General features: G+C 42.3%; 1 protein-coding gene across 1 annotated transcript in view; it reads right to left on the bottom strand.

Moving 5' to 3' along the window:
• CDK8 (cyclin dependent kinase 8) overlaps window positions 1–23,014 on the bottom strand; it is a 218,225-nt gene that overhangs the window by 67,662 nt on the left and 127,549 nt on the right. Inside the window, exons 8-9 of the mRNA XM_085621614.1 lie at window positions 20,796–20,865; window positions 11,121–11,193 (exon numbers count right to left, since the gene is read on the bottom strand). Of these exons, the coding sequence (XP_085477740.1) occupies window positions 11,121–11,193; window positions 20,796–20,865 (143 nt within the window). The remainder of the gene's footprint in view (window positions 1–11,120; window positions 11,194–20,795; window positions 20,866–23,014) is intronic.

The raw sequence follows: 23,014 nt of genomic DNA, 5'->3' as shown, positions 1-23,014 counted from the left end.
CAAGGTGAATCTTCCTCAGAGCCCAAGGAATTAAGGGTATTGGGAGGACGGGGGGGAAAGGGGGGGAGGGGTGGGGGTGGAGGGAAAGTGTATAACAGCTGGGTGCCCCATTCCAATTGAGACAGGTCCCCCAGAGCTCCCTGCAACGCATACTGAAGATTGTAGAACAACGGGCAGTGTGTGCTCCCTTGGGAGGCAAATAGGTCTATCTGAAGCATACCCCATAGCTATGTGTTGCACCACTACCAGATGGAGACGCCACTCTTGATCAGCAGAAAAGTCCCGAATGAGACTGTCCGCACACACACATTTAGAACTCTGGCCAAGTGATTTGCCATGATGCAGATCTGGTGGCCCTGAGCCCACGACCAGAGTCGCAAAGCCTTTCTGCAGAGAGGATACAACCCCACTCCTCCCGGTTTATGTATCACATTGCAGTAGTATTGCCTGTTAAGACCTGAACTGACTGACTGACATATCACCTGCAATTCCAAAAGATTGATATGTAACAACCTTTCCTCCGGAGACTATTGATCTGCAAATCCCCCAGATTAGCTCACTACCCTACAGTTGAGGCATCAATTATCACTGTGGCTGTCGGTGGCAGAGGGTGAAATGACTTCCCTTGAGACAGATTGCCAGCCACACCCCACCAGTGAAGATCCACTGCAGTGTCTCTGGAGATATTGACTGATTCTCCCAGATGCTCGCTGTGCTGAAACCACTGCCTGCAGAGGTACCACTGGAGGGCCCTCATGTACCAGCGTGCATGGGTGACAAACAGAATGCAGGACACCATTAGAACTAGCAGGCTAAGACCTTCAGGACTGGAACCATAGCTCCACTGTGAAACATCGGAATCATATCCTGAATGGCCAGAATGCTCTGAGGAGGTGGGTAGGCTCAATTCACCGTAGTGTCCAGTACTGCACCTTTGAATAGTGGGCGCTGAGAGGGCTGTATCTGAGATTTAGGTACCCTGATAGTAAAACCTAGGTTGAACAACAACTACCTTGTCAAACGCAAATGATTTAACACTAACTCTGGAGTCTTGGCTTTGATCAGCGAATCATCCAGGTCAGGGAATACTGGTATTACCCAACTTCTGAGATGCGCTGTAACCACTGCCATCACCTTTGTGAAGACTCAAAGCGCGGAAGTAAGACCAAACGAAGGACCACAAACTGGTAATGCGGACACCCCACCGCAAAACGGAGATACTTCCTATACAATTTCAGAATAGGTATGTGAAAATATGCATCATGTAAATCAATAGAAACCATCCAGTCTTCCTTCTCTAGTGCAAGAATCCCTTGTGCAAGGGTCAGTATCTTGAACTTTTCCCGTCTGAGGAACCAATTCAAAATCTTGAGGATTGGCTACAAGCGACTGTACTTTTTGGGAATCAAGAAATGCCAGGAATAGCATCCCTGCCCCAGTGCCTACTCTGGAACCAACTCTACTGCACCCTTTTGAAGCAGAATTTTGAACCTCCTGTTGGAGGAGCAGAAGGCTTTCTTCTGTCCAAAAGCCCTCTTAGGGAGGAAAAGGTGGGAGAAAGTCACCCAAATATCTGTTGTTACAGATCTCCACTGAGGTAGAAAATAGGTCAACCATCCTCCCACTGGACAAGCAAACTCCAAGATAGCATAACTTATGGCTGCTTTCCTGTGACATTGGCCAGGGAGGAGAAGGAAGAAGAGGAAAAATGCTGATGGGCGGCTCCATGTAGTCCGCCTCTAACCCATCCTCTATAACTCCTGTACAGAGTATTGGAGGGATGCTGCTGGACTTGGCTCCTTCCACAAAAGTATACATTCCAGCCAATCCCACTGAAACCTGCAATACTGCCTGCAATCTTTAGGCTGCGTTTGAAGGCCCAACAATCTCGCCATCGTTTTACTGTCCTTAAACCTCTCTAAGGCAGAATCAGCTTTGGTGCCAAACCGCCATGAATCATCAGCAACTCTGAAAAATGTCCCTGAAGATCAGCAGGCAATTTCGGAAACGCCTCCTTGGCTAATTCAAATCAATGCCTGGATGTAACGTCCTAACAGATATGTGGCATTGTGGCATACAGAGCCATGCTACCAAAAGAGAAAACCTTCTTTGAAGATTGATCCATCCTTTTATATTCTCCGTCAGTCGGGATTGTGACAAAAAAAAGACTCAGGTGCCAACTTCGAAGAGCTCAGTTTTACTACCAAGCTCTTGGGTGTAGGATGCGTGGACAAGAACAACGGGTTACCTGGAGCAGGCTTATACCATCCTACAATAGATATAGACACTGCAGCCGACTGCATAGGTTTCTGCTAAACATCAAGAATAGGCTCAGCAAGGGCCTCATTAAAAGGTAACAAATGCTCAGTGGACGATGTGGATGAATGCAGCCCCTCTATCAACAAATTAGATTTAATTCCGTAGAAGGCAAAGGCAACTCCACCTCTCTGCTGCTTTTCTAATCACAGAATGATAGGAGGTGACCTCTGGTGGACCAATACCCTTTGGGGACAACAAGTCCCACTCTGGAGAAGTATCAAGGCCACTTGCCGGGGGCGTGGTCTGGCCACGCAGGAAGATGGCCGCCTGACAAGTGAGCTCCGTCGCGGGATGGACCCTTAACAGAAAAATTCCTACCTCACGTCTGCTTTGGAGTCCTCTTCTTGTGCCCTGCGACAGCCGGAGAGTGGTGGGCACGACTTGGGTGTGCTTCCGGCGATGTGACGGCGAAGTCTCCCCGGTGTTTGCTGCTCGGATGACGGAGTGGTGTGGAGCTGCGCGTCCGGCGGGGCTCGCCTGACGTATTTACACAGGCTGCTTCTCCTCCCTCCTTAAGCCGCGCCTATGCCACGAAGACCGCCTGCCCCCATGAGGCCGCGCCTTTGCTGCTACTGAAGAGCGCTCGTCTCCTCATGAGGCCGCGCCTTCGCTGCTGACGACGGGCGCCCGCCTCCTCATGAGGCCGCGCCTTCGTTGCTGACGACGGGCGCCCGCCTCCTCATGAGGCCGCGCCTTCGTTGCTCCTGACGACTGTTTGCCTCCTCATGAGGTCGCGCCTTTCTCAACCTGCCTGCAATACTTCTCTTCAGGAATGTCACCTGACAGGAGTTAGATTTTTTGGACGTGTCGTCGCTCAGCCACTGGTAGGATAATTTCCTTCTATACTCCTGTTGTGGCACACATGTCATTCGCCTCAATCAGCCAATGAGCATATTATCAGGTCAGCAAGCAATTTGCGCCTCATCACGCTAAACTGTTCTTCAAAGCTGGGAAATTTTTTGCTGCAGTTACAGTTTCGCGCCTTTTTGACTTTTGGTTACAATTGACGCTTCATGGCCTCCTTTAGCGCAGTATATATGTCCTACACAAGAGAGTGCTTTCTTCTAACGCCATTATAGCGCTCATGTCAACTCCTTCAGTCAGGCTGTGCCTTTTCTGCTTTGACTATGATTACTTTGCATTCTACAGCCCTGTTCATATTGCTGTGCATGTAGCTGTGCTTATTGTTATTACCATAAACGCGCGTATGATGTTTCATTTTATCTTACCTCTATTTACATACCTGTGAATATAGCGACAGTTGTTGTCATATTTACAAGTGTAGGCAGTGGGGGTCATTAAGCAATGATACACTTTTACATTTTACTGTCTAGAAACGCGTTATAAGTTTCTTTTTGCTTATTAATGCTGTACATATACAGTTATCAGGTGTTTCTTTTGCATGTCTTGGTGTTGTTCTGCAACTATATATAAGCATTCCTTGGCAGCAAGACGGCTTTACGTTCTTTCAAAGTTTTTATTAAACATTCTCCTCAAATGCCTGCCTCTAAGCAAGGAAACAAGGCTTCTAAACCACTTCTTTTTGCAGAAGCTCTCAAGCAATCCACCAGTATGCCTACAAAAGACAATGCCTCCTCTCCTTCCGCCTCACCTCAGGCGTCGACCTCTAATGGTGGGCAGGCGTCGGCGGCAGCTTTGCAACGTATCCTGCACGAAATATCCGAGGTCAGTCGTCGGTTAGATGACATGCACCTCACAATCACATCACTAGCTGAAGAGACTAAATCTATTAAGACAGAACTCACCACCTTTCATACGAAGTTTGAATCCCTTGATTCTAGGGTTTTGGCAGTGGAGAATCGATTGGAATCTCTTCCAAATCAAGACCGGGACCTTTTACTCTTCCATAGTAAACTCATTGACTTGGAAGACAGAAGTAGGAGGGACAACATTCGTTTTTTTGGCTTTCCAGAACGCATTGAAGGGCAGAATTCCAGTGTATTTCTGTGTCGTATACTCCCAAAGCTAACTGGTATTCCTTTCAATCCACCCCTGGAGATACAACGTGCTCATAGAATTGGTCCTCCACGTGATGATCCTGCCGCACGTCCACGACCGATTATTGCCTGTCTTCTTCGTCATGAACAAACAAGACAAATATTATCTGCGGCTCGGCTGCAAGGCTCCTTTTCCTTTGAAGGTCATCGCATTTTTATGGCAGCTGATTTCTCCAAGGAAACTAATGAGCGGCGGAAAGCCTTTCTCTCCATGCGACCTCAACTGCGTCAGCTAGGTATCAAATATGGCCTATTCGATCCAGCACGCTTTCGCGTTACCAAAGATGGAGTCTCTAAGGACTTTTTCGACCCCGAGCATCTTCAACAGTTCCTGGACCGTCTTCATCCTCAAGAAATGGAGGTTCTTACTACACCCTCACAGCAAGCTCAGTTCCATTCACCCTCTAAGTCTTCCACTACATTGTCAGATCGCAACAGGCGCCCTCCTAGCAGCCCCCGACCAAGGGGAAGGGATTTTGAACGTCTTCATCGCTCACAAGAAGATAGGAAAGCTGCAATTCAATCGGTCTCGGTTGCTACGTTTTCACAAGATCTACAGAGAGACAAGTCACGGTCTCCTCTTAAAACTCCTTCGGATGCGGACTGAATAATCCTTTCACTTCTAGAAGTTGTTGTCCTTAATACTATTGGCAGTTAGCTGTAGATTCTCTTGTCTTGAGAGTCTTATTTTTTACTGTTAATTACTTACCACATTTTTCACATGTTTTGCTGTTTTTATAATATCTGCTTGTCCCTTTTTTACCTCTCTCTTTCTAGCTTTTCATCTTATTTTCTTTTCTCCTTCAGCCTGCTTACTGTTATTCCTCTGCCTAATAATAATTCCACTCTTTCTTCTTCTTACATTCATTGCTTTTCCTGTTACAATTTATTGCCTTAAATATTTCCCCAACAATTTTGTATCTACTGGGGCGTCTTGGCGCTTAATGGTTTAATTACAGTTTTATTATTCTACTTGCATGATTCTATGTTGGTTTATTTAAACACGCATTGTATGCCTTATGATATTAGATTACTTTACATTTAATTATCACTGGATTCTCAACCTCTATTTTGCTCTACCTACCTTTTTATTACACCTAGGTTCTTTTCCACAATGTTATTCTGGGCTTCCCTTCTATATCATTATTACTCTCCTAATCTTTTCTCTTTTCTGTGGGGTCCTTTCCCGTGGCGGTGCTCTAGTGCGCCCAGGCCCGCGGGTAACAGTCTACGGTCTCGTGTTCTCTCTTTGCTTTTACTCAATATTTTCTAGTTCTCTTTAATATTATATCACCTCTCTAAATCTTATCTCCCTTTTTCTTCTTTTTTCATCATTCTTCTTATCGCTTTTTTCATGTATTCCATTTAAATCGTAGTTTCGTTTCTATTTATTTTATCCTTGTTTCCCTTTCTTTTTGTCATTTCTTTTCTTTTTCCTTTGTTTGGTTTAACACGTTGTTTTGTGCTCCATTCTACGGTTTCTGATATTTACGTTGTTCTAATATGGCAAAAACACACTCTCTTAATGCAATTACTTGGAATGTACATGGTCTCACCCATTACATAAAACGGAAAAAAGTTCTCTCCTACCTTCAGACTAAGCATGTAGATGTAGCCTTGCTTCAGGAGACCCATTTGGATGCTCTAGAATCAGACAAACTTTGTAGGGATTGGGTGGGTAAAGTTATACATAGCAGCATTCAACAAGATGAATCCACGGACACAGGCCCCCTCCGCAAATGTGGAGTTGCAATTCTTCTTCGCAAGTCCCTTCCGGTCACTGTTTCTAAAACATGGTCAGATGTAAATGGCCGCTATGTTTTTGCTAAACTTAAAATTGGTGATTCTCACGTTTGTGTAGGGTCTGTATATGCCCCTACAGGTACCAAGAAAACATTTTTTCTTCAACTATCCCGATTGTTGCTTGAAATTAATGCATCGCAATATTTGATTGGTGGTGACTGGAACGTGACGCAAGATTCTATTCTAGATAAAACTGGTCCATTAGATAGGGGTAATGCGTCAGATAGAGCTTTGCTAGGCGATATTGTGTCAGATATCGGGTTGGTTGACCATTGGCGTATCAGTCACCCAACGGATAAGGAATATACTTTCTTTTCGTCGACTCATGGTACGTTTTCTCGCCTTGACTACTTCCTTATCTCACAGAACGCAGTTAAGTTGGTCACAGATTCCTGCATCTTGGAAGCGGCATTGTCTGACCACTCTCCGGTTCTCCTTTCCCTAGACCTGGGACTTTCTAATCCTGGACGTAAGCCCTGGCGAATGAACATTCAGCGCCACAGAACTCCTGTTGGTAAATCCCAACTGCAGTCACACCTTCAAACTTATCTTTCTAATAATCAGGGATCCGTGACTTCCAGCAGGACTCTTTGGGCTGCTGCTAAGGCTACTTTAAGGGGTCAACTAATGCGCGATGCAGCACTCGCTAATAAGCAAAACGCGAGGAAGCAAGTGGAACTCGAACATGACATACAAACCTATTCTCGCCTATATATCACCTCTCCGTCCCTACAAAATCGGAAATTGCTTGAACAAGCCCGAATGGCCTTAAACAGTCTTTTTACATCTAAGGCAGAATACGCCTTACAGAAAATGAAAGGTCGACATTATGAGCAGGGAGAAAAGGCGGGAAGGTTATTAGCCGCACAGTTGCGTCAAAGGGAGGCATCTATGGCCATTCCGGCCATCAGATCTGCGCAAGGACACTTGTGCACAAAACCTCATGACATTGTCAATGAGTTCGCCTCCTTTTATGAATCCCTCTATACTTCTGATAATCGAATGAATTCGGATAAGATGAAGGCATTCCTTGCGAAAGTGCATCTCCCTTCTCTTTCAGCGGATGGTAAGGCCATCCTTGAGGGTGAAATAACTAGGGATGAGGTTTCCAGTGCGATAGCTGCTCTGCCCTATCACAAGGCCCCTGGTGAGGATGGGTTTCCTCCTGAATTCTATCGTTGGGCGGGTCTCAATATTATTGACACTCTACATGCTGCATTCCAGGAGGCGGATGCTGCATCTTCACTGGGTTCCCTTTCTAACAAAGCTATCATTGTCGTGCTACCAAAGCCAGGCAAAGATCCCCAGCTTTGCAGTAGTTATCGTCCCATTTCTCTGTTGAACTCGGATATTAAAATTCTGGCCAGTATCCTTGCGTCTCGTCTGCGTAAAGTCTTACCTTCTTTGATACATCATTCCCAAGTAGGCTTTGTACCGGGACGCTCTTCCCGGAATCATCTGCGTTCCCTGTCCCATGCACTGTGGTCGGCTCAACATCTCACAGATGATGCGTTAGCCCTTTCACTTGACGCAGAGAAAGCGTTTGATCGCATCGAATGGAACTACCTTTTCACGGTCATGGAAAAATTTGGCTTAGGTACAAAATTTATTGATAAAGTGCGTTTACTTTACGATCATCCTTCTGCTCAAGTGAACTGTGGTGGATTTCTATCTGATACCTTTACAATCAAGAGAGGGACACGCCAAGGTTGCCCACTATGCCCCCTTCTGTTTCTTTTAGCTATGGAACCTCTAGCTGCAACCATCCGTCAATCTGATGAAGTTTCTGGTATTCCCCTCCCTATTGGACATTCTAAAATATACCTGTACGCTGATGATATTTTACTCACCCTTACTCGTCTTCCTCGGTCGATCCCCTCTCTTCTTCAAATTATTAATGATTTCTCTTCCTTTTCAGGTTATAAGATTAATTGGGACAAAAGTGAGGCTCTACCTATTTCTAATGGTACCACAAAAGCTGCCATCTTTGGTTTTCCTTTTCGTTGGCAGGCCTCACGCCTCAAATACTTGGGTGTCCTAGTTAATAAAGGGTTACAGGACATGGTTACAGATAATCTATCTCCTCTTATCTCCCAAATGCGTCGGGACTTTGATAAATGGAAGGCTCTGGGTCTTTCTCTCTGGGGTAGGGCTCAGGCTGTTAAAATGGTTACTCTTCCGAGATTTATTTACATTCTAGGCATGCTTCCCCTACAGATTCCCTTATCCTTACTCCGATCAGTAGATGCCCAGATTAAAACCTTCATTTGGGGTAATGCCAAGCCACGTCTTGCCATAACTAAGCTGAAGGCTCATCAGTTATCTGGTGGCATTGGTCTCCCATCCATTGAACACTACTCCTTGGCGTTACATATCTCCCAACTCTCATATTTTTTACCTGGTATTAAAGACTTGCCACAATGGGTCCAAATAGAACGACATCTTCTATCCTCAGAATCGAATCTTACTCCTTTGTATGGTAGTGGCACTAGCCGTCTTGACCCGAAAAATCCGATTTTATCTGCCATGCATAAATCCTGGCAGAGAAGTCATAGGCTGTTGGGTTCGAATCCAAGAATTCATATCAAAGCCCCCCTATGGAATAATTCGGGCATTCGTATCAATGGTTGTATGTTATCCTGGCCTGAATGGCGTGCTGCAGGTATCCTCTATCCGGATCAGCTTCTGCATGATGGGGATTTTAAGCCATTCTCTCAGCTAAGAGTAGAATTTGATCTTCCCCTACACCATTCTTCTAAATACCTCCAGCTTCAGCAATGTCTGAAGATCCATATGGGGTCACCGCCATGGATATTACAAGATTCCCCTATTTTATCCTATTTGCACGTTTGGGGGAAATTTAAAGGTGTTACCTCCGGCATATATAAAATTTTATCGTCCCACCTCTTCTCTAAACCCCTTTCACATGATCTTCAGCGTAAATGGCAAGTTCGCCTCTCAATTTCCTTTTCTGACATTGAATGGGATCTGATTCTGGAGAATTTGAACAAGGGAGCCCGTGAATCAAGGCTTAAATTTTGTCTTTTTAAAATACTACACGATTGGCACTGGTCTCCAGTCAAATTGCACAAAGCTGGCCTTCTTTCCCATTCCAATTGCTGGAGATGCTCCAATTCAGGTTGCGATATTACTCATATCATTTGTGATTGCCCTAGTATCCGATCTTATTGGGCTTACATTGGTACTACTTTGAATTCCACTATGCCCCTAAAATTGCCACTTACACCAACTAATATCCTCCTGCATGATGTCCGCCACTCCCCAAAGCTCTCGAAGCCACAACTCCGTCTTTTTCATATCTCACTGGCTACTGCTAAAATATGTATCCTGCGTCATTGGAAATCATCTTTGCCTCCCTCTCAGGAAGATTGGTTGGTAGCGATGATACAGACTGCCTCACATGAACGCATAATCTATAACCTTCAGGATCAAGCTGACACCTTTCTCCGAATTTGGTCTCCATTTCTTAAATCAAATTCTGCTAACTCCCCTGCTTCTACTTCTATCCAAGCACATTAATCTGCTTTTACCCTCTCTTGTCCTTTGTTTATTTCTTTTCTTTTTCTTGTCTTCTGTATTCTCTGTTTTATTCGCTACAGTGTTCATCTGTCTTTATCTAATCATTTTACCTTTGTTTTATCTATTTATTTATATTTCCTGCACTTCTATTGTCTACGCTCCTTCCCTTTTTCCTCCCCTTATAGGTTATGTCTTTATAATATATCATTCTATGTCTTGACATAATTATTACTTCAATTAGTATTTATATATTTAAATGCATATTTATATCATATTCATCTAATATATATTCATCAGTATCTTTTTGCATTATTTCTCTCAACATGGATCTATTTTCTCTTCATTTTCTGTTGTTTATGCTTTGATGTATTTGTTTTATAAAACTTTAATAAAAAAAATTTCAACACAAGGCCACTTGCCACCTTCAAACTTAGGCTCCAAGGACAGCATCTCCCCTTCCTCCAGCTCCTGATTTCCTCCCAAAAAGTACTATTCCTTCTTCAAGAGCCTCTGGGCGTTTATGCATCGAATGCGTGGAAAAAGGGAAACTGACATCAGCACAGCAAAGCGCGCATCGCATGGTTCCGATGACGTAATGCGGAGTCGCGTGCAGAGCTGTAGCATTGTGAAGTCTTCATCGACGTGGGAGAGCTGTAAAGAGAGGTTTCCTTTCTTCCACCCCATGTTTCAAAGCAAAACACCAAGGGCTCACTTTGGATATTAAGTACTCGGAAGATTCTACTTTGAATCATCCTTTACAATTGCCAGCCATAGCCTCTACTACTACTGCAAGGCTACCCATCTCATTGTGGCAGTGGAGCCTACGCGGCTTGAGTTAAAGCAGAGGCGAATATTGACCATCTTGTCATCACACTTTTAAGCCATTCTAAATAATTTTTTAGGTCCCATTTCTAACCAGTAAAGAGCATCTGAGCTACAGCTCGTACTATCAAGCCTGACACCTCCAATACTTGCCAGCCTGTGTAACGAAAAGGCTACCATTGGTTTTAAAACTAGATCTGCCTCATATTGTGACAATATACCAGAAAGGACCATGCCAGCTTGAATGGGAATGTCTCAATTGACTTACTGCTGAAAGACACTTGTGAACCCCAAAGGAGAGAAGAGGCACATATCATATATACTGTTTCATTCAAGTTTCAGATTTTCATTAGTCAGCATTGAAAAATAGTATTCAATAAGTAAGCAAATATTTTGGCTGTATTATAGTTTCATAATAAAAGTCCACAAACCACCTAGAACTACAAATATACATTTAAAATGGTGTGCTGGCATTAACATTCAAAATACCATCAATACCACCACAATCACAGAACAGCTAACCTTAACACCAAACTAAGAATGCTCACTTTCCAAAAGCAACCAGCTTTGAATCAGTGTGGACATTGAATAGACAAATGTGTTTACTGCAAGACTTACCAAGTGGAATGCTTTACTATCTGGTTTTACTTTGTGCTTTTCCATGTATTTGATAAGGCTACAATTGGTATACCTACAAGACAAAAATAGTGTACAGATGACAAATTAAAAGTACAATTAATTTAAACAACATTTTGTTTTGGCAAAATTGTGCAATTTAAAACTGCTGTTGGTAATCGCTAACATTGCTCAAGGTGGTTTTATCCCCCTTAGGAACACTGGTCAAAAATTATAAAGGCAAGCAAGTCATGGAGGAAGACCAAAAGCATCTGAATTGCAGATTTTGGCATTATGGGACCAAGTGGAAGCATTTAGCACTATCAAATCGAACTATCCTTTTACGAAATTTGCATGGTCAAATTTTGACCCTAGTTTATTTATTGACTTAATGGTCCCCTGAGGCCAGGGACAAAACCAACTCTGTAGTGTAAGATAAATGGGAACCACTAGGCTCTGTAAGGAGTACTAAATTGAGAAATTATGGTATAAAGATAAGTAACATTGCTACTTACTTAATTGGTGTCTTGAGGCGCACGCTGAACATGACATTCAATGGCAGGTTGCACCATTAGAATATGTAGCAATCTAAATGTTGGTGAGTGATAAAATTAACTGAAAGTGAAATATTGAGAGATTTTTGGGTTTAAGGCAAAAACTGATTACTTTTTGTGTGAGTCTTCTCTTGTGGCTGACGGGATAAACAGCATTGATTAAAATTACTGTTCTTCATCAGTTATTATGCTTTTTTGAGACATGTATGTGCAGTTATCCAAGAGATATTCACAACTGCATAGAACACTTTGGGGTGGCAAAAGAAAATGAGCGGTTCTGAAGGAGGGAAGAGGAGCATGCAGCTTCCACATATGGAGGGTTATTATCTGGCCTAACAACGATATAATGTGATATTGTGCTCTGCAGGAGGCAAGTGACCTTGGTCTTGAGACCTCAAATGTGCAGAGGTTCGGGAAGATAAGACACAGCCCTATATTGTCAATGCTGCAATACAGAAGAGGAGCAATATATACTAACTAGTGCAAACGAGGACACCACACTAACTCGCTGCCCATATATGGTAGACAGGCACATTTCAGAGAGCCTTGAAGGAGATCTACTTCACTCACTGGAATAATAGGGGTATAAATATGATGGGTGACCATTTCTATAACGGTTTGGTTTGTTACATTCAAGGAAGCAAATGAACTGCTTAACATGCTTGATACCCAGCTTCTCCAGTAGAGAAGTCTGCGTGGCACGGGTAGGGTGGCGGGGAACGATTTCAAGTGGTATGTTAAACACAACAGGCTCAGACCGATGTAGATTGGAGCATGACATTGATCAGGTCTGTACGTGGCAATTACAGAGGATATTCCCAAGACACAGCTTAGAGTTAATGCAGTTTGGGAAAGAGGCAGAGGACAAGAAATAAATACAGAGGACTGGAGTAAAGTATGCACATTTGTTGCAAAATCTTCTAGCGATCCTATACTAAGTGCCCCCATTTTAACATTCTACACAGAACGTACACCACTCCAAGTATGTTGCATAAGAAGAATTGTTCGGGAGAGAAATTCCACAGCTGTAACCAGGAGACCACAATCTATCACTTGACATGGTTCTGCTTACGCATTGCTTCATGTTGAAAGAATGTTTGCAGTATACAGGATTAATCAGTAAACATCAAAATACAATACACCCCCAAGGCATACTTGTTGGGTAGTAAAGCATTTAAAATAAACAGAAAGATTAAAATATAAAAATAAAAAAAATAAGAAAGAGCAATGCTTCTAGTACTGGTGTTGGCAAGATGCAGAACAGCCATCAAATGGCTGCATATAGAGCCTCCTATATGGTTAAAAAATAGCAATAAGTGGGTAACTGCAGAGGAACTAAGACTAAAGTATGCACTGAAGCTAATGGACGACTGCGAAACATGGAAAACCTTTATAAAGGATCTGTGGTTTCCACAGAATGAGCGACCACCATGAACACTCTCAATGATGCGTAATACTAAAGTTGAGTTAGAACTTAGTATTAGTCAGTGCAGTAAATGTATATATAATTTCAGCCCCCGGTTTTATGGTAATTATTTTCTTAACATTTCCGTTGGTATTAATCCATAATTATGTTTTGCCCCGCTTATTGGCATTTATCCATATTTATTTTGTGTTTAGGGAATAAATGGAGGCATAAAATTGTATATTTCCATATTTACTTTACTGCTAGACATGCATTCATACTTAGATGCTTCTTGCATTTTAGAAAATTAAGCAGCAAAATATAACAGAACACTACACCCACATGTAAATATTAGCATTGTATACAAATATATGTTAGCATATGTCTACATTTAAGGACATCCCATCCTGCGTTTTTTTAACTCCTCATGCTGTATATCTGCTCAGCTGACGGCCTGGAATTCATGAAGGACAGCATGGCGAGTCAGTCACAAGAAGCACAATATTCTGTATTTTCCTGCTTGTAAACATAAATACAGACAGGAAACATGTTTTCTGTCTATATTTATCTGAAAAAAATCAGTAAAAAATGAAAACTTGAAGCCTTATATAGAATTGATGGATAACCTATTGAGATGGCTGCTTCACTTTGTTTATAATGTATCTCAATTTGCAAATAGTGGTTTATATCGGTCACCCTGTCAAACGCGGTCTACTTTATAGATAATGAATGCATGGTATGTAAATGCATTCATAAGATGTTCTGAAACTGGTTACATTTGAAATAAAGTAAGATAAAATTGGGTTTTTAAAAATGTGCGGTTTATAAAAGAGGTTTTCCCTCATCTAAAAGGTATATACGTGGGGCCACAAGTTGTTGGAATGAAATGAGCAGACAATACTTTGTTTAATGCAATTCGGATAGTACCACTATTTTGTTACTATCAGAATCTTCAGCAGTCATAAGCACGGAGCCAGGGGAGTGTACTAAAAGGCTGAATAGATGTTTGCCACCATGTGAACTTTTAGTGAGTATTTACGTACATGAGTATTTTGAGTAATAAAAACCCTCAGTTACTCTGTGAGCAAAAATTACCTTGGTTGCTCACTCTAGGTCTTTACATAGGGCTCTTACCCAAAAGGCGGCCCTGAGGTACTCATTGCAGACATGGGTGAACACAAAATAACAAACTTTGGGGATTCCTTAGTGCCAGAGATTGGCCAAACAAATGCTAAGAAATCTAGACGGGTCCCGTTTACCCAAGCTCTCTATATGTGCACATTTTCTATCCACTAATATCACTGATGGATTGTCATACCCATGCCTTTGCAAGGTTGTTCATATGCCAATAAGTTTGTAGGTGGAAGAAAGAGGCTTATTGCTAAATGTTACTACAGGTTTCAGGCAGGACTTCAGGTAAGAATTAGCATGATGGACGAGGCAGTCAATGTGTTACAGTTAGTATCAAGGGAGAGTGGCATTTGTCCATAAAAAATATTGGGACTTCTTTGGACTTGAGGACTGCCCAGCCCGTCTGGAGCAAACAGGATAACTTTTGGCATGCGTTGTATAATTTTGGCAATTATATAGAGTTGAGATAGCTGGAAGGAAACTAAGATTTTTTTTAAACCATTCTATTGAATAAGAGTCCTCTTAGAAATGAGGATCTGGGTTCCCTGGGGCTGAAGTAGAAGATTTGTTTCAGTGGCAAATACGTCTTTTAGGGACGACAAGCCTTTAAAGATGTCTGAAAGTAGTCAGACATCTTCATGTTGCTTCTGCAGATGTCCGTCAAGTGCTAAAGTCCTGGAAGGGGACCTGCTGGGATGCTGCACATTTCAACAGCATCCAATATCTGTCAGCAGCTCTTGAGGGAACCTAATCATGACCACCCTCTATGCAAATATATGGTGTTGTCAGTTTAACAGGCTGGAAACAATTGCAGGGAGAAAATAAATGGTTATGTAATCATCTGTTAATTCCAGTACCCTTGAGGGCTTGAGGAACCATTCACTAGCTCAGTCATATCAATGTGGTAGTTCCGCTTCTCTTGTGACCATTTGTCCTGTGATGAAATGCCACAGTGGCTCTCCAAAAGCCCAAGGTATCAATTATTGGACACGGAGGAGCATTCGAGAACGAGACACCTTGATGCACGTTCATCTTCTGGCCACACTGTGACACAGACTGAAAGGCCCTCCTGCTCATTGAGATCCGTTGTTCTAAGTCGCCCAATGCTTGCAGCCAATAATCTCCTAGACCTTCTTGCAAATGCAAAGAAAAGACTTCTAGGACTGTTGAAGGAGTTGCCGTTAGATGTAGCATCTTGCTTTCTCCTCCATAGGGACACTATGCAACCTTAGTGTCCAAGACTGCAAATACCCTTGACCGGCAAATATCAAGGGGCAAAGCTGACATTTCCATATTGATCGGCTTTACTACTTTCTGAAACAATTTCAAGAGTATATTAAGCACAGTACCTATTTTGAGTCTGGAGGAGGCAACTTCACTTTAAATGCCCACAAGAAAGATATGACGAAGAGTCAATATACTGATTCTCTCAATTCATCTGCTTTTTGGGCATTCTTGACTAGCTGCAAATCCCGTTTGGTGCTCTGTTCTTTAGGACAAATAAATAGCAGAAGATGCACTGCTAGTGAGTTATAACTTTCTCTCCACCTGTTTCAGCCAGTTAAAGCACACTGGTGTCTGAAAAGCAGTGGCATCAGATTGTGGTCAAACATCCAAATGTCTTGTTATAGTAACACATTTGGAAAATATTGTAAATACTCATCCCGTTGAGGTACTAGGCAGTAGTGACAGGCTAATGGAGTTACTACTAAGAAAAAGGTCTATTTCTTCCAGTTGCAGAAGGCTTTTCTGTTCGCAGATCCTTCTATTGCTTTTACAAGAGCTGCAATGTTGCTGTTTATCAAGTACAGGGTTTCAAAGAGATGGAGCTACATATGCAGGTTTACTATTGGACTTTGCAAAACTCCTTCCTTTTCTCTAGCCCATCCTCATTCTTCATTCTTTGGATCTAATGCCTATGAAAGGTTTAAAAAGGAAATGAACGTGACAATGTTACCCCTAACAACCATTACCCCTTTGTTGTCTATCACAGTAGCAATGTGCCAGCAGATCTGCTGTCTCGTTCACTGAGCTAATTGTTTGATCTTGAACCACGATTCCCACCTTGAAAACGTTCGGAAAATCCTCTCTCTCTCTAAGCACCAGGTTCACAAATTGTTGCGCTGGCTACTAGAGATCCTGACTACAAAGCTGCACAGCTTGCTCTCCTAACAATGGTAGGCGTCTGGCATGCTTTCGTGTTTTTTTCTCAGTCTATCTTGCTACACTTTCGCAATTGATTCTGTGGACATAGAGGACAAAAGCAATTTAACGTCTTTTCACTGCAGAGACAACTAGAGAATATACTGGAGTGAGGTCATGCAGAAGATTCAGAATGTGTGAAACTTTACATTTCCATTTTGCTTTCCACCAACATCAACAAAAATGGAGTTAGCATTGTGTGTATGTTAGGTTCCATTCTTTAACCAATGGAACCACTGGTCTTGTTTGTGGCTTCAGAAGCAGAGACTCATAATAGAGACATTATACATTAAGGTTATATAGCCTCAATGATGAACTTTTGGACTTTTCTCTGGTAATCTCAGTAACATCTATTGGACACTAAATCTGAAAAGAAAGAATATCCGTATTTAAAGACAGACTGCTTTCCAGTCGGAGACATATCAGAGGAGTGCATTGAGGAGTCGTCATTACAGCGGTGTCCTTTTGAATACACTCAATCACTCCAAGGGGGATCATCTCTGGTTTAATTCTCTCTCTTGGGGTCCCAACTGTTTTGTTCAATCCCAACTCTTTCCTCCAGACAGTCTTCTGAAGAGGGTCATGTTCTTTGATTGTGCATATTCCTGGACGGAAGAAGCAGCTTTATAACTGGTGATTTAAGTGAAGGCACATTCTGTAATGGCTGTTCTAGTATGCTCAGTAGCTATATGTGGCAATTGTGCCGGATAATCATCTGATGCAGTAATCTGTGGCAGATTCTTAGCTGAGACATACACATCTTGAGATGGAGAAAGGGTTCGGATCCTCATCCAGAACCTGTTGCTTGACATTGAGGTATGAGGCCTCTGTCTAATGAATTAACGTTTAAATCTCAGATTGGCCTAGATGTCGAGCAAGATTTCATCAAACAGTGCCTCAACATCAGACAGGATGATTTAGATAACCTCAACATTAAGTGCCATGAGAACTTTTGTCTGGGAAGCTTGAGCTAGGCCACACCCGGTCACAACAATAACACAAGAAGGAATTATGTTTCCTCTTCCTGCTGGAAGAGGAAGACCTAGATATTTTCCCTAACGGTCCAAACCTAACTTGAGGTCAACCCACTCTTTGTTCCTCAGTCACCTGTATAGCATCTCACCCGCAGTCCCCGATAAATGTGGTGATAAAGAGCAGAGGACCTAAACCCCTAGGACTAGACTAAAAAGAGAAAAAGGCTCCTATCTTAAAAAAAAAAGATTGGGAATTGAACCTGCAACTGGAGTTTCTAGTCAAATGTGGCTTCTAGAGAAGAATACTGTATTCAGGGATTCTAGTAGGGAAAAAAACCATACCAGAGTGGCTCTGTGGGACAGGTATTATACAAGAATTTATAAAGTGGCAGAGTTAGATTTCAGCCTTGCTAGTCCAGGCGCATCGTTCTCCTTTTGTTTTTTGTCCAGTTAAAAACTATAATGTAAAGTGGTGTATATACTCAAATGTACTTTGCCATGAGATTAAATGTGTTAGCTGCATTAAAAAAATTTAAACTGTGCCGCCACATAAGCACGTATTCTTTGTTTTAAATTACTTCTGAATCTGTAAATGAATTTAGAGTTGTGGACTGGGAGGCTGCAAATGCACAAATATAATCTATTTATGAATATCAGACAGATTTCCATAATAATACTTTGATATTTTTGCCATGTTTGCATTATCGGAAATTGTGGCTGAAGGGGTCATCCCCAATAACACAAGAGATATTGGGTAGCATGAGGCTGGTCTCTAGTCAGAGTTTATTTGTGGAAAAATGATCGGTCGGATTAATAGGTTATCAAATCCATGTTCTCATAGACAAGAGGCCAAAGGGGTGATGATAGAAAAACATCCAAAAAGGTACATTGCAGGCATGTTGGTGAAAAATAACAACAATATTAATAATACAATAAAAATCAGGAAAGCAGCATAGTGGATGGCAGAGAGCCATCCTATTCTACACTTGGCATAGGTGAGTGCAAAGGAGTTTTACTTTCCATACTAAAACTCGAGCCAGGGAAAAAGTAAAGTGCCAAATAATTTTTCTGAAGACCATACATGTTACAGCAAAGTAAGCAGGTTGGTCCATTCTCTTACCTATATCACTATATGAAAATACTTCACAGGGCTCAACAGAAACACACAATGTGTCTCTCTGTCTCTTAAGAAATCAGCAACACTTTATTGGTGGGCTCAAAAATAGGGGATGAGTTCAGGAACGCATGTCCTTCTCTACACTTGCTGAATGTCAGGGTGCACAGAGATCTGTGTTCCCCTCTATATAAAATATAAACATGTTTCTACTGTGTAGGGCTTAGGTCTAACTTCTTGCAGTGCTAAATAAAATTGCCTTCTTCTGAAGGAGATAAAATGAGTATCACAGAGTTGGGAGGGACTTGATATTTAATACAGAATGGCTCAAACTGTATTGCTCTAGAATAGATTAAAAACTAATAGATGCATGTGGTTAACATCAAACATACATTGTTTAATACTGCCATCTATACTTACTACACCTAGAAAGGCTAAAGATAAATAAACTGTCTGTAGATAGACGGACCAAGGCCCATTGGCATGATAAGGAAGTTCATATGAATGCCTTGTATAGACTTATCCAATATAAAATACCTTAACAGGAGCCAAATTACAAAACATTTCTGTAATAAACCTGATCAAGTATATAGATTGCAGCTACCCCACTGGAGGCAATATTGCATTTGTTGTGGCCATATCAGGCAAATAAGCAGTTCTAGCAGGGCGTGTTCGCAGAGCATCCCTTTAACATTGGGACTACTCCATTAGTCTTAGACATATTCTGCTTTCACGCGATATTAAACTGCAATCATTGCAGGCCAGATTTGCTGGTTTAATCTTTCTACTAGTCATAAGATGACCTCAGCTATGTAAAAGATGGTATCAGTTTCCCATATATATATTGTAACAAAATGGAGGCAGTTTAAAGGAGCGCCTATTATTCTCAGCAAAGACCGAAAACTGTTGGGAAGACTTCAAATGGTATCTGGCACTTACACACACAATTTTATGGGTATAAATGCTAATATAAAGCTCATGTGTGCATTTTATCACCTACTGTGCTAATAGTAGGGAGAGCACTACAAGAGGCTAGAAAAGCTTAGTTGTCTTAATGAATGTTTGCTACATCTATTTGTATTCTTTTAAGGGAAAATATAAAGTTAAACATAAAAATATAGATTACTAAATGTCATCAAATACAGCAGCCCTCTCTCATTTCTTATGTGGTTTCCGCCATAGTGAACTCTGGGCAGGGGGCAACTTTAGATCTGGAGAAGAGGTAAATCAGCATTGGTTGCGGGCCCCAATTAGGGCTGACCTGTGTACATCATTTTCATGCCTGCTAAACAGGTCTACCTAACACCCTAAAAAGGCCAATCCCCTAAAATGGTGAAAGGATTGAGCACCATCAATCACTTGCCACGGTCGCACTAACATTTTGACCTGCAAGAGAGTTGGGCTCTCTTGAAATGTCTCATTGTCCCTGTAGCCCAGCCTTCCTCCAACTACAAGCCTGGAATAGGTCAGTCTTCATTACGCCTGTGTATAAGAGTCTTAGCCCTTGGCATAGGGTACCCTACGGTGTTCCTAGAAAAGTACTGAAAATTATTAGTGCCTACGTTTCAAAGGGGATCAGAAACTAATCAATATGGCATTGAATTGTCTTTATCTCATGAAGAGTACATCCCTGGTATCTACTGGTGGGGGACAGGTTCTGGTGATAGCTGAATAACTCTACACTTGTTCATCCCATTGACCTTGTCTTTTGGCACAACCACTTCAGGGGTCAAGGTATTTAAAGAAAAGCTTGCAACTGTGCTGTTTTGAGGCATCAGAAAGGGACTATTTGGAGTGGAGGTTAATCTTGATTGGTACCAACAATGAACATTTGTTTGATTACTCCTTCTGCATGCTTATATGGGTCATTCAAAGATTTAAAGTACAACCATACCCAGGCCCCATGTGGTTCAGACAGACCAAGCACCACTACTTGGACAGTTTCTTGAGTGTTCTCTGGATAAGAAGGTACTAATTCTCCAAAGCAAACATCTTCTTGTTGCCAGTTCTGTCCATCTTCACGAGTCCAGCCAATTATGCAATGTCAGACTCTAGAACGGTGTTTGCATTAATTCCGAAGAACATATAAGCTTGATAATACAAGACAGTGGCAGCTAACAGTGCAACAAACCATCTAGATTTCAGCAATATAAAGTGTAGAGAGTGAGACACTTTCAATTTAAACACAGTTCAGTGAAGCTCAACTGCAGTCATTAAAAATATTCACAATTTATAGAATCTAGCTTTCGAAAAGGGTGAACTGTAATATAAATTAAGCTATTAATCACATCAACTTACGTGTTTCTCCGGAAATCTTTCATTAAAGTTGAATGTTCAGGCATCTTCTTAATGTCTTCCCAATCTTTGTCTAAGGACGGCATAGTCAATAGGATTGCAAACTATTTTCAGACCATTCAAACATAAAATACATGAGTATATTCACAAAATAAGTACTCACACTGAAATTGCATTTTAATGTCTAACATTTCAAACTGTAGCTCTGACAAATAAAAAGTAAGATTATTTCGGTAGCCCTTAAAGGAATCTAATGTCATTACACTTTGGGTAGTTCATTCAATAATATTCAGAAAAGCGTTTCCAGTACTTCCACCTCCAGAAATGTTTGGATTAAAAACAACTAAGTCACAAGCAGCGGAAAAGGAAAAGCTACTTACCTTCGGTAATGCTCTTTCTGGTGGATACTCTATCTGACCACAGATTCCTCACCTTGTGAATACCCCAGGCACCAATCTGAATCATGACATTTTTCCTGCAGTTCCCTCACACCCCAGTAGGTGGCGTTGTGTGGCTCTGTGTTGGCTCTGTCCTGCACCAGTAATGATGTTAGGGCCACATATAACCTCCACCTCCACAGTTTCTTTCTGATATCTGTCTGTACCGGACTCGGTGATCAGTGATGCTGGTTTCCGGTCCAGGGAAGACATGGCTTGGCAGTTCGGGCTGGACTTTACCCATGAGGAACAGGGTCAAGACTGATTTGCATATAGCTGTGTCTGAACTGGGGTGACGAAGTGAGATAAAGAGCGATGATGGATTCAACCCAGATCTGTGACTGGGGGTGAGTGTTTCAAAAGATTCAGCACTCCGTCCATCATCTCCTTGAGGTAAAGAACACTATCATGGAGACTGACTGCCTAATATGAAAAGGAGTGTCAACCTTCAGGGTGGAATGCAACCTTATCCTTAGGACAAGTCTGTCTGAGAAGGTGGAGTGGACAACTGTGCACTGGCTCAAACGGGTTGCCCATCAGAAAAGTGAGAACCAAATTTAGATTGCACTGGGGAAACACAAATGGTTTTTGGCGGAAACATGTGGGGCAGCTCTTTTACAAAATGCATCACAACAGGTGATTTAAACACATGATCAGAGAGGACTGATTATGTAACTGTATAAAGGCAGACAACAAAACTTTTCACTTGGCTACAGAAAGTCCTTGGTAGACTAATGAGAACATCAGATAACTGGACTTGCGGGGATGGGATTTGCCCTAAAGAACACCACACAACAAACTACTCCAACGTTCCATAGAGATGGTTTTGGAGGATGGACACCTAGCTGTCAGAATGGCAATTACCACCTCTGGTGGGAGATCAAAAGCAATCAAATGTAGCTGCTCAATCTCGAAGCCTGGATGTGTAAGTTCCGTAGGCGCAGGTGCAGGACCCTGTCCTGCTCCTTCAACAGAAGGTCCCCCGAAGGGACATCCAGGACAGAAGACAAATGCTCATGGCCAGAAGTTCCAGGTACCACACTTTCTTGGCCAACCTGGAGCCACTATGATGACTAGGCCTGGTTGTTGAGGATCTTCTTCAGAACTTTGGGCAGGAGACGTAGAAAAGGCGTGCAGGAGTCCCGAGCTCCAGTTCAACCAACAGGCATCTCCGAAAGAGAATGGTCTTGGGAACTCAAACGTGCAGATGATTGGAAACTGCGGGCTCTCAGCGGTGGCAAAAAGATCAAGCCAGGGTTCTCCTCATTACAGGAAGTTACCATGAGCCACCATAGAGTTTAGATGCCATTCTTGATGTGCAATACAACACCATTTTTTTTTCATCCGCCATTGCGTTTAAAGCTTCTCCCAGGTGTTGTGTGGCGAGAATAATTACCTGACAGCTCTACCAGTTCCAGGGGTGTGCATCCTCCTGGCACAGGACCCACAATCCTACTTCACCAAGCTGTTGCAGTTGCACAAGTTGGTGGTGTTGTCCATGATGACCTGCACTCTTTCCCCTTAATAGAAGAGACAAAAGCTTTTATGGCTTAGCGAATCGCCCACAAATCTGACAGACTGCTGTGGTGGAGGGCCTCCGCCACAGACCAGAGAACTCCGATGTCCACCTATTCCAGTTAGTTTCGGTGGGGCAGGGAGAGGGTTCGGCAAGCGGTCCACTTGTGGTCCATCATCCACCACTGCAGATCTTTAGGTCTCCTCTGATATCTGGATGGATCTGAGATTTCAGATCCCAATGCAGAACCTGCATGTGTCACCTTGCAT

Source organism: Triturus cristatus, chromosome 8, assembly GCF_964204655.1.
Source record: "Triturus cristatus chromosome 8, aTriCri1.1, whole genome shotgun sequence".
Lineage (NCBI taxonomy): Eukaryota > Metazoa > Chordata > Amphibia > Caudata > Salamandridae > Triturus > Triturus cristatus.
The sequence above is the reverse complement of the archived record's forward strand: the minus strand, read 5'-3'. Positions and strand labels throughout refer to the sequence as shown.